This window comes from Macrotis lagotis, chromosome X, assembly GCF_037893015.1.
Source record: "Macrotis lagotis isolate mMagLag1 chromosome X, bilby.v1.9.chrom.fasta, whole genome shotgun sequence".
NCBI lineage: Eukaryota > Metazoa > Chordata > Mammalia > Peramelemorphia > Peramelidae > Macrotis > Macrotis lagotis.
The window spans coordinates 440025368-440037740 of NC_133666.1; the positions used below are offsets into that span (position 1 = coordinate 440025368).

The following is a 12373-nucleotide window of genomic DNA, read 5'->3' on the forward strand; positions in this document are numbered from 1 at the left end:
CCTCTCCCTCCAGGCTGGTGTGAGTCCTGCAGGGAGCCGGAGTGGTCAGAGGGTGGAGCGAGAGCTAAAGGCTTTGCACCGAGCACCCGTGTCGGTGGGAAGGGAAAGCCGGGAAAGCACTAGGGAGGGGAGAGTGGGATGGAGCCCGCCCGGAGCTCCGGCTCTGCTGCAGGGCGGGAGCTGGAGGAGGAGGAGGAGGAGGAGGAGGAGGAGGAGGAGGAGGAGGAGGAGGAGGAGGAGGAGGAGGAGGCGGTGTTTCCGGGAGCTGCGCAGGCGTTGCTCGCACCTTGTTGATTAGTCAGTGCTGGGAGCGCTGCTATGGCGTTTCTGGGACCAGCGGCTCCTCGTCACACAGCGGCAGCGGCAGCGGAGGGAAGCCGGAGAGCGGCGGGCGGCCGCCGCAGCGGCAGTGGCGGGGCTGGAGGAGGAGGAGCGGGCAGAGCAGCGGGCACCGCCGCCGCGGTTCTCCCGGAGGCTTCTCTGTAGGGGAAGCCGGGGCGCCTCAGCCATGTCCCGCAGCTGCGGCTGCAGCGGCTGAGCCGCTCTCCCCCTCCTCAGCTCCCGGCCCGGCGGACCCCGCAGCCCGGGACACCGGCCCGACCTGCCGCTCCGGCCCCCCACCCGCACCGCACCCCAAGCCCCCCGGAGCCGGGGGAGGCAGAGGACGAGGAGGCGGTGGTCGTGGTCGTGGACTGGAAAGGGGAGCGGGGTGAAGGAGGCGAGGAAGATGGACCCAGCCCCCTCGCAGGGCTGCAGTCTGAAGGATGTGAAGTGGAGTTCGGGGGTCGTGCCGCTGGATCTGCTGGTCAGCACGTACCGGCTGCCCCAGATCGCCCGGCTGGACAGCGGTGAGTACAGCCCCGGCCCCCGCTAGTGGCCCCCGGCACCCCCTCCCCAGCCAGAGCGGGGGGAAGAGGGGGCAGTTGTTGCCAGCCGCAGTGTGTGTGTGTGTGTCTGTCCTGTGTCTGTCTGTGGAGCCGAGGCTGGCCGGACTGGTCGGAGAGCCCGGGGCTCCCAGGCGGAGCGGGGAGCGACTCCAGCTAGCGCCCTCAACTTGGAGCCGCCTGCTCTGGAAGCCACTTCGTCCTCCCGGACACTCTGAAAAGGGAACCCCCCCCCCCAAACAAAGCCTCAACCCAAACGATGCTGGTTGGTTCTGAGAGGGCAGTTGGGCATCTGAAAGCAAGCTGACCCTCGCGATCGCTCAGCCCCACTTACTGAAGCTGGGGAAACACAGAGGGGCGAAGCTCAAGCAACTTTCTGAAAGAAGTCGTTTGCCCATTGCAGGGAAGCTTGCAACCCTGGGTAACATCTTTAACTGGCGTCGGGTTTTGGTAGGATTCAATTTAGGTTTAGGTGAAGGGTCTTCCGAGGGATTATCTGGCATCCCTTTTCAAAATTTTATTACTTGTACGTCTGCATTCTTTACCTGAATTGAAAGTACTTTGGGACTGAGTGTAAAATCATTGAATGCAGTTAGCTTATTAGCTCTGATCATTTCCAGAATGAGGGGGGGGAGAAAAAAAAAACAAAAACTTCATTTGATATCCCACCTCTGAACTCTAGTCCTTTAAAACAAGACTTGTTTGTTTTGTCTTTGTCACACCTTCCAGTAATGTTTTTTTCCTTTTGAGAGCTGGAGTGAATTACAAGGTGAAAATTCAGACAAGCTTTTTGGTCCTCCTGTGATGTGTTTTCAGAGAAGCTGGACTGAATTTGAGATTTATGTCATCGCAGACTGCAGAGCCCCCTGGTGCTGTTGTTCTGGGGCTACCTGAGACACCTGGGGTCCAGGCAGCCAGGGTAATAGTCTGGTCACTATTTCAAGGCCACGTCAAAAGGAACACTAAAGAAGGCTATTTCATTTCAAGTCAGAGGGGCTTAGGTTGTTCCTCATTGTTTTCAGGAGCAATAGGCATATGAAACTGTGTAACATGAGATTTATAAATCACCAAAGGAATTTTTATTCTCATTGTTCTTATCTCTGCCTCAGAACTTGAGGTCAGCTTGTGGGGCACAATTTAAAAAGCAGGAAAGTTGGAGGAGCTGGAAAATCTTGGAACAGGATTCTTATTGGGGGAACATTCGACTTGAAAGGCTGTGTAAATAATGTTTTATATTATTATTAATTCTTGCCTTAACTGGGAAGGGGTATAGTTACAGACATGGGGGCAAAGCAGTACAGGTGCTTTGGGGAGATATTTCTCTCCAGAGCTGGGAGGAAAAAACTAAAGCATAAATATACTGCAGAAATTAATCCTGTAAGATTTCCCCACTCTCATACCACAATATGGTGCTTTGCCACCCCTTTGCCCCTATTTCATACTGTCCCTATGAACTGATTTATCTTTAAAAGTCAAGGCATTGAATTAACCGGAGCAAAGTTCCCACAAAGACTAAATTAAATAAATTTACAATTAGAAATCAATCTGTGACCCACCTTACCTTTCCTTCCTTCCTTGCCATTAGAGATCTGAATCAGAAATTCACTCCTTTATCCTTTGTTTTGCTGAAGTAAAGGGTAAAATTTTTTAAGGGTTTTTTAAAACATTCTTTTCTTTCAAATAATCCCTTATTTTGAACTTGCACACCCTGCTCATTGGAGGGCAGTATTTGTGAGTCTGCTGTTATATCATCATGTCACTTGATGCAGCTGTGAAGCTGCTCCTTTCATGGCACTTAGGAAGATGCAAAGTTTGTTTTCTCATGGAATGTACCTTGGTTACAGGTAGTAGTACTGAATCATTTACTAATTAAGTTGCCCATTTTACTACCTCCCTTCTCCACCCAAACTTTCTTGCCCCTAAGCTTTTACTGTATGTAGTTGGTATATGTCTCTCCATAAAGTTTAGTTAGGCCTTTGTGATTCTTAAGTAATACATTTTGGGTAGAACTTGAGATGAGTCAGTCAGCTTCAGTTCTAGCATTGTTTTTTTAGTTAATCAGCAAGATTTATTAAGCATCTACTATGTTGCAGACCTTGAGAAGGAAATGCAAACCATTCTTAGTATCTTTGCTCAGAAAACCAAATGGGATCACAAAGAATTGAACGCTATACTGCAAAATGACTGAAAATGTTCCAGACACTGTTAAGCACTGAATAGATTTTTAGGCATCTATCTCAGCAAGGTCAAGCATCTATCTGTTCATCAACTTAAGTAAACCTTTATTAAGCTCTTCTTGTGTGCTGAACAGTTGCTGGGGGCGATGCAAAATTAGATAAGACGTGGTCATCACCCTCATAGAGGACACAGTCTAGGGAGATGAAATCATCTTACAAATGGTTATGATATTGTCACAATCTCTATGCAACATTATGCAGAATTAATAAACCTCACATTTCTGTGGATGTGTTTAATAACTTCTAGCATGTGCATGTAAATATATCTCCTCATCCACTGAAGTCCACTTTACTAATCATGTTCTGTTTTGTTTTTAAAAAAAGGGAGAAGAGGGTGAAAAATGTGTTCTAGTTTGGCAAGGATCTAAACTATAAGTAATACTTGAAGAGAATTGAATACCATATCATTTCTGCTCTTGGGCAAAAGGCATGTTATTCTTCATGTACTGTTTTAAATAGCAACATCATATCTGTCAAACCTAATTCATGGTGCTTGGAATCAGGAGAGTTTAATTTTTTGTAAAAACATGTGAGCACAATGTAATTCTTGCCTCATAACCTCTTAGACTACTGTCTGTCTTCAAAAATTGTTGAGGGACAGGGTGGGAGAGCATGAGCAAGTTGCAGAAAGGATGAGTTGGCATTGTCTTGCTAACATTTCTAAACTGTGTCTACTGTATGGGTGCTACTTTTGAAGTCGTGGGCATGTCTGGATAAGAAAATTATGAAGGTATATGAAACATCCACTCTCACTGTTGTGCCATTTTTTTTTTAACAAGGAGCAGAGTCCAAATATCTGTTTGGCTTTGCTAGACAGTTGGATGGACAACCTTTAGAAATAAACCTGAATCTTGGACAGATAATGTGGATAGACAGTGAGTTAGACCCAAAATAGAATAAGAGGAGAATGGACTGGATTGCTTCCAGAAATATTCATGGTACTTTTTAATGAGCCTAAACTTCTTCCTGAAACAAAGGCCCATCTCTCTAACTTCCTTAATCCATTCTAGCATGTGAATCATAGAATACTCCAATTTCTAAGGAAGCAAAATTGCATTTCTGCAGGAGAAGCACTGTAACAGATTTTGTTTTTTTGACAAGGCAGTGGGGTTAAGTGACTTGCCCATGGTCACACAGCCAGGTAATTATTAAGTGTCTGAGTTAAGATTTGAACTCAGGTTCTCCTGACTCCAGGGCTGGTGCTCTATCTAGGTGCCACCTAGCTGCATGTATTTTGTCAGGGCAATCCATGTATGATCTGAAAAGTAGGACTGATCATTTGGTTACCAGTGGAAGGTCCACATGTGATAGCCCTGCACTGTCAAGGGACTGAGAGCAGAGTTTCCTCACATGGAATTTGTCAACTTGTTTAAAGCATTTTTGATAATGGTATTTGAATATAATTGGTTTTCTTCATAATCTTATTTATTTTATGTATTTAAAACCATTATTCTGAGGAGTCCATAGAAGGGAGGGAATAAACATTTATATATCATCACTGTGTTCTAGGCACTGTGCTAAGCAGTTTTAAAAATATTATTTCATTAATCCTTAACAACTCTTCAAGTTATTTTTTTCGATTTTACCATTGAGGAATCTGAGGCAGACAGGTTAAGTGATTTAAGCAGGATCACACAACTATTAAGTTTCTGAGGTTAGATTTCCTGTGGATTTATTTTAGACCTTCTACTCTTTCTGAATTCACCTTATTATTATATTTACTCTTCTAGTTTTAGTTATTACCTCTATCTCTATTCAGAGGTTTCTTCAACCTATTTCTCTCTTGTCCAGTTCTTTCTGTCATTCCTGATTCTCTGTGATCCCATTTGGGATTTTCTTGGCAAAGATACTGGAGTGATTTGACATTTCCTTATCCACTTCATTTTATAGATGAGGAAACTGAGACAAACAGATTTCAGGGATGTTCTCAGGGCACCATATCTAGTGACTGAAATTGAATTTGAACTCACATGAGACTTCCTGACTTCAAATTTCTTCACTGCTTCCCAAAATATCCTTAGAGCTGTCTTTGCATTTTTAATTCCTTGCTGGATATAACTCCTTGGATACCCTATTAGCAACTTAGAATGAACAATTCCTTTACCAAACTCATTGACTTTCTCTCAAAGTCTACTATTCTCTTAAATAATCCTCTGACTTCTCACTTTATGACAATAGTTCTCTCATTCTGCCATTCACTTTTTTTTGTTTTGTTTTGTTTTAGATTTTTGCAAGGCAAATGGGGTTATGTGGCTTGCCCAAGGCCACACAGCTAGGTAATTATTAAGTGTCTGAGGCTGGATTTGGATTCAGGTACTCCCTTTCTCCAGGGCCCTTGCTCTATCCACTGCACCCACCACCTAGCTGCCCCTCTGGCATTCACTTTTGAGGGAATCATTTTCCATTTCTCTGCATACTGTTGGTAAGTTGCAAAATCCTTCTTCAGCCTCCACACAGCCCCTCTTTTCCTTCTCTGTGCTTTTCTATGGTCTGTTGAATAATATATAAATTTCTTATTGGGCATGTAAGACCCTTCCATAACCTACCTTGAGCCTATCATGTTAGTTTTATTATGTATTATCTGTCACACCTTTCCATATTTCTGTTGGAAGAAACCAAAGAAACTGATTTTGTTCCAGGGCAAGCTGCACTTGAAGGGGAAACACCTGCAAAATTCTGAACAAGTGGTCTTCTAGTCTTACCTTAAAGACCTCTAGTAAGATCCAGTAAGGACCATCTGCTGAGTTAGTTTATTTTGGTCATTCAATTTGGAAGATTTTCCTTAATGTTAAACCTTTTACTTCTGGTTGTGCCCACTGAGGCCAGACAAAGTCAACCCAGTCCCACTTCCACTTCCATCCAATCTGCATCCTTACCAAACTGGATTATGCTCCTTCCTCTGATCTCTTTAGTTCTGTGCCCTCTGACTTTTCTTAATTGGTAAACAATGGGTCTCTACCTAAACCGACTTGATCCTTGTTTGAACCCTGATTGGTTCAAAGTGAAAGTAAATAGCAATTGTTTCGGCTTTTTGGCCAGAAACCTTGAGAGTTTTCCCCTTCCAAAATGAATTTTTTTTCTTACTGGTCTTAATCACTGAGAAACCCTGAGGGTCTCTTACCCTCCCAGTTTAGGGGTTTTTTTTCCTCCTTTGGTAAGTGGTCATTCTTGGCCTCTTGCCTCATCTCTCTTTTACCTAATCTTAATTGCTGAAGGGGCATTGACTCAGGCAAACTGTCACCACTGAACCCTAATGACTTTGGAAAAGAAAGTGAGACTGGTCACTTTGCCCAGCAGCCTCACATTTAAATTTAATTCACTTGCATGTCATGGCATCACCTCCCTGAGATTATGGTCTTTGAGGATGGACAAACATTATTCAGCTTTGCTCACACCATCTCCCTTAGTTAGAATTTATTTTACTACCCCCTACCCCCCCCCCCACTCATTCCTTCAAGGCCTTCTGCAACTTCATGAAGTTTTCTCTAAAGTGAGTGATCTCACTCCTCAGATTTTGGCACAGGATTTTTGATTTCTCTTTTGTACTTCTATATTGCTCTTTGTTTCATAGTTATTTATCTACATGTTTCTCACCCACCCCATTAGAGGATAGGTTCCCTGAGAGGAACTCAAGCTGTATTTATTCTTGTATTTTCAGGGTCCAAGACAGGGCATGTAATATATATATATATATATATATATATATATATATATATATATATATATATGCATGCAATCAACATATAATATTACTTAATGGCAATATAATATTACTTAATGGCAATATTTCTTTAATTGGAAAGAGTTCTGAATTTGGAGTGCCAGTTTTGTTATAATTTCTTGTGTGACTTTGAGCAAGGTCACTTAACTCCTTTTGCTTCACTTTCCTGAATTTTAAACTAATGAAGGTAGACCAAATGATTTCTAATATCCCACAATCTTATTGACCGATTCTGTTTTATTTTTGAAAGTCAGATAAAAGTTCAGGATATGAAGAGGAAAAGAGAGTTCAAATTTAACTTCCCCTACAAATTCTCTATTTTATATATGTCTCACTGAAAATAGAGTATGTGCAATTTTTATTTCTGTAGGGTGTTTCCCCCCTCCCCCCACCTTCCATGAAAGGCCCCTTTTTTGTGCAGTGAGAGCTGTGCAGAAAGTTTGATTTAAAGCAGAGGTGTCAAATATATGGTCCTACCAACAGTATGTCTGAGCATAGACAGTCCTTGCTTTGCATAAATTTGGATTATGCAAATTATATATTTCTTAATTCTGAAAGGAATCCTCATTCCAAAAACAAACACTACTGTACAGTACTATGGGCTCTTTTTCTTCTCTGCCCCTGGACATTATGTTCCATGGGTTCCCACACCCTCTCCACCAAAAAGACAAAAAACAAAAAAACCCAAACCCTAAATTTTTTTTTTTTAAAATCCAAGGGAAAACAGAAAACTGGGCTGCACACCACTACTTGCAAGCTTTGGGGACTTGGCTTGAGACCAGAGGAGACCATTGCTTAGCATTGCCTGCTGGTGGATTGAGCCTGTGTCTGTCCACCCTTAGGTACCACCTCTTGTCTTAGTCCTGGTGTGTGGCCTAAAGTTTCCTGTCTGTGTCCTAACCCCCTCTCTCCTGGGTGTAATTCCTCTTGCTTCTGGCCAGGCTCTGGTGTGGTTGACCCAGTCCCCAGATAGTCTAACTCCTGCTCTCCTATTCCCTATCCCTGGTCTCCAGTAGTTCTTGAACCTATGTCTCCCTCCCTCTTTCCCTTCCACATATCCATGAGCAAATTCTTATTGAGTAAAAATTGCTTTATGTAGAGGTTTGACTTTGCTTAACATAAAACAAGAACTCGCTAGATTTCATGAATCAGTTAACAAAATATTTGACAGAAATAAATAATGGAATAAATAAAAATACCATAAATGATAGATAGCATTACATCTTAAGACAAAGTCAGTATGTACCAGCAGGATGTGTGGATTAGTGGTCTCTTTGCTTTTTGAGTTTAACAGTACTGATCTAAAGCAGCTGATAAAAGGTAAATGACACCATTTGCTCTAAATAGAAGCAAGGGCATATATTGGTAACAATGGCAACTATCCTAACCAGTAGGGGAGATTTATCTTTTGTTACAGATTTAAGAACATCAATAATATTCTTTTTTCTCTCTGTTCCTCATGATAGTTACCTGCCAGTAGCTGAGAGTTCTCTAGTTCATTGCAGTAATTCCCCTCTTTCAAATTGGTTTGATTAAAGTTTGAAAGTCGACCTTTCCTAAACTGTTCTAGCCTCATGTCTTTAAATGTAATAATTTTATAGCAAGTCACTGCTAGTCTGAGGGTACAGAATATCCTTGAACTGTTCAAAGGGAAATAGACTGCCCTGGAAAATAGTAAATTCCCTCTCTGAGATAAGGTATCTAAAAGGAAGAAGGTGATGATTCCATTGAACTCTCTATCCTGGTCAAACTCCATCTATAGAAACTGATTACTTCTGGGTACCATGTTTCCAGAACGACATGGATGAGCAAGGAAGTTAACCAAAGAAAGACAAGACTATGTCACTTGAGTATAATTAAGGAAAGAGAAGACTGATAATGGACTTTAAACTGTCTTATGGAATTAGAGTTCTAACAGCAATAAGTTTAAGTAGCTGGGGCAGATTTTGAGGGTAAACCTACTCTCTGGTCTGTCCCAAAATGAAATAGTTTGCTAGATTAAATAGTGAGGTTCTTCTCACACAGGTCTTCAAGTACCTGCTAGGATGGCTATTTTTTAAAAATTATTTATTTTGAATTTTACAATTTTCCCCTTAATCTTGCTTCCTTCCCCCCCCCACCCCCTACAAAAAGCAGGCTGTTAGGCTTTACATTGTTTCCATGGTATACATTGATCTAAGTTGAATGTGATGAGAGAAAAAATCATTAGGATGGCCATTTTTGAGGAATTTTTTGAGAAGTAATTCTTATTTAGATATAAGTTGGAATAGCTGGCTTCTGAGGTCCTTTCTAGGTTTGAGATCAAGTAGGGGAGGATGAGATGGCTCAAGGAAACTTGGAAAGTTCCTTTTCATACTGATGATTGCTACATGTGGTTATTTTATAATTTCAAATTTAATATTATAGGATGATGCCCTATAGTACGAATAGTTTCTCTTAGATTACTATTCCCATTCCATGGATCAACAGTGCTCAGTGAACAGTTTCCCATAAGATTGGTGTTAAGGAAATCTCAGCCCTGTTTCCAAACACCCCTCTCCTTGTTGCTTCCAAACAATATCCAATAGCTTTTGAGGAGCAATGTTGAGTACTGACTCCTGTGCTTCAGAATTATACTTGATGTTATGTAAAAGCAGAATTGAATTCTTCAGATTGTCCACTAGATGAATGGGAACTGTGGGCAGAAAAATGTGTCATAATTAGACAAATTATAGTATTTCATACTTTTTAAAAAAATGCCACAGTATTTCATTTGAAACCTCACCTCCCCCTGCCCACACATACAACTTAAACCTGTCACAGTACACCTCAAAGGGAGATAGGTGAAATATGAAGAATTCCCTTTTATATATAAGAAAATAGACACCAAAATGCGTCTTTTGACACATTTGACACACTTTCGACCAATATTCTTCTAATAGACCAGGGTAGGGATTATGAAGGGCTAGGTGCAGACTGTTAGAAGCCAATGCTTGATATTTCTGTAAATGTGAAAAACTGGGCTAGGGAGAGTGGGAAGCAAGATGGGCATCTAGGCTAGTAGAGGCAAGTAGTAGGATGAATGATAACTTGAATTGCAGGTATAAGCAGTATCAGAATTGAGCTCAACATCTTGTACCAAGTTGAATGGCATTAAAGCTCAGGTGTTGAAAATAAATCCCTTTCACTTGGAAGAACTGAAATAATGATGGGGTTCTGCCTTCCAGGTCAGAACCTCTCAATTTTTGCCTAGTTATGTAGTATGACACCAACTTGGCTAAGCCCCAGTTAAAACAGATTGCAGGGTGTAGTAAGTCAGCAGAAGTGGGAGAGAACAGTAATAAACGTTTAAGCCAAAAAAGACTTGGGAAACCCTCCTTGGATGCCCATTCTGAACAGGCACAATTGCAGAACTGAAGCAATTAGATGAAATTAATTACCCAAATTAGTCACATCAGAAGGCCCTTGTAATCTCCCTTAAAAACGGCCAACCTCAATCAGTTTCATCTGCTGTATATTTTTTTAAGAGTATGACTAAAGGAATAGTCATAAGCTACTCTTTTCCCCATTTGGTGCTTCTCTTGAAATAGAGACTGTTGTTCTGTCTCCTTGCATATTCACTTACTTTATTTTCTCCCCTCCAAACTATTTTTATGACATTGTCCGATTAATCTTTCTAAAACACAGCAACATGTTAACTCTCCTGCTCAAAAACCTTTAATGGCTCCCTATGCTTCCCTATGAACCTAAACAATCTCCAGTGGCATTCAAGTCTTCTCAGTCTGATGGCAAAGGACTCCTCTGTAACCATTCTTTGTTCTAGGAAGATTGGATACTAACTTTTCCCTGAACAGGTCCTGTGTATTTCTTCTTTGTCATCATTATTAACTTATATTTATATGGCATTTCTATAAATTATCACATTGGCTTTTCACAACCCTGTGAAAGAAATGGTGCCAGGGTATAAAAATAAAGTTAATATGCATTTAGCAGTTCCAGGTTGGCTGTGTACTTCACATGAATCTTCTTATTTGATCTATTTTTACCATTAGTCCAAGGATGTGACTGACTCATATTTAAAGCAAAAAGCTGTGTGTTTGACTGCAAACCATTTATTTGCCCATTGTCTTTCACTTTGAGATGAGAACAAAAATTTTGCTTTGAAGCAAAGCAAGCTTAATGTCTTGTTCTTTTGTTAGGTCCAGTGGTAAGGAGTTGGTTGTAAAAAAAAAAAAAATGACTGCTTATATTATTCAGTGACCCATCTTTCTAGACTGTCTCAACCCTGACTAGAAACCATGGTCTCTGTTTTATTCCCATACAATAGGTTTCCTTTATGCCAATGAATGAGTGTTCCATAGTGGTGAATGAAGAAATCAGAACTCCTAAGTCTCTTCTTAACTCTAGTGCTGACTCATTCCCTACAATTATGGGCATTCTGATTTTGTTAATTCTCAGTTCAAGAGAAGAATTTAAATGCTCCTTGTTGAGCAGTGGAGACTTAATGAATGTTTGTTAAACACTTTTGAGATCTTGATTAAAAAATGCAATATTGAATTCTTTGTAGTTATGAAGATATTTATCATTAAAGATGCTACTTGTTTGTAAAGTCAGCATGTTTGGTTGAAAGCTTAAAGGAAAATATTATCATCTGTTTGCAGTGTTTAATTATGTATTCTTATAAAGCTTTAATATAACTCATATTATATATTTTTTGTTCCATAGGGAAAAATTCATTTGGCCACTTGTATTTCTTAAGATGATTTTCAAAGTACCTCTTTTAGGTTTCATTGTTTAAAATGACAGTGCTACTTCTATCTGGAATCTCATTCTGAAAAGCAGACATAGTTGGAGGAGGGCAAACTTGACTTTTTTTTATACAGTTGTATTATATCTAACTGTTGCCAATGTGAGTGACTAAATCTTGAAGAGTGAGTTGGTCAGGAAAAGGTAATCAAGATGTCTGATGGAGCCTATTTGATTAACTCATGGGTTGTTTTCCATAAAGGGATCTGCAGCTTATTTATGCTTAAGGAACACATGTAAATGGAAAAAATATAGAAAATAAATACTAGGAGAGGGATTAGGAGTAAGAAAGCTACTCCCTTAGCTACTACTGGGAGGAAAAACAGTGCAGAAAACAGGTGCTTGATCTGAGTTTTGAGGGATATTAGAGAGTTTAGGAAGCAGAGAGGAGGAAAGAATGCCTTCCTTGAATGGAAAAGTCTCTGTAAAGGAGAAGTTATGGGAAGTGGATTGTTTTATAGGAACAGCATTAAGAATGCCAGTTTAGCTGAATAGTACTGTGCATATAGGTCAAGTAATAAGGGCAAATTGGAGCCAGGTTGTGAAGAACTTTCCCAAAGAAGTTTATATTTGGTCCTAAATCAGGAATTCCTAATCTAGGATTCATTAATTTTTGGTCTTTTTAATATTTAATTTAACTAATTTATAATTTTATAATTTTAATTTAATTTTTAAATTTTAAATTTTTGATTAATTTTTTCTTATCATATAAATATTTTATTTGTTTTTTCAACTACAAGCAATGA

General features: G+C 40.4%; 1 protein-coding gene across 2 annotated transcripts in view; it reads left to right on the forward strand.

Moving 5' to 3' along the window:
- The first annotated feature begins 591 nt into the window (after window positions 1-591).
- GAREM1 (GRB2 associated regulator of MAPK1 subtype 1) overlaps window positions 592-12373 on the forward strand; it is a 212964-nt gene continuing 201182 nt past the window's right edge. The window contains exon 1 of one of the 2 annotated variants that reach the window (XM_074203178.1): window positions 592-848. In XM_074203178.1, the coding sequence (XP_074059279.1) occupies window positions 728-848 (121 nt within the window). In that variant the 5' untranslated portion in view covers window positions 592-727. The remainder of the gene's footprint in view (window positions 849-12373) is intronic. The other variant, XM_074203179.1, reaches the window with a different exon arrangement.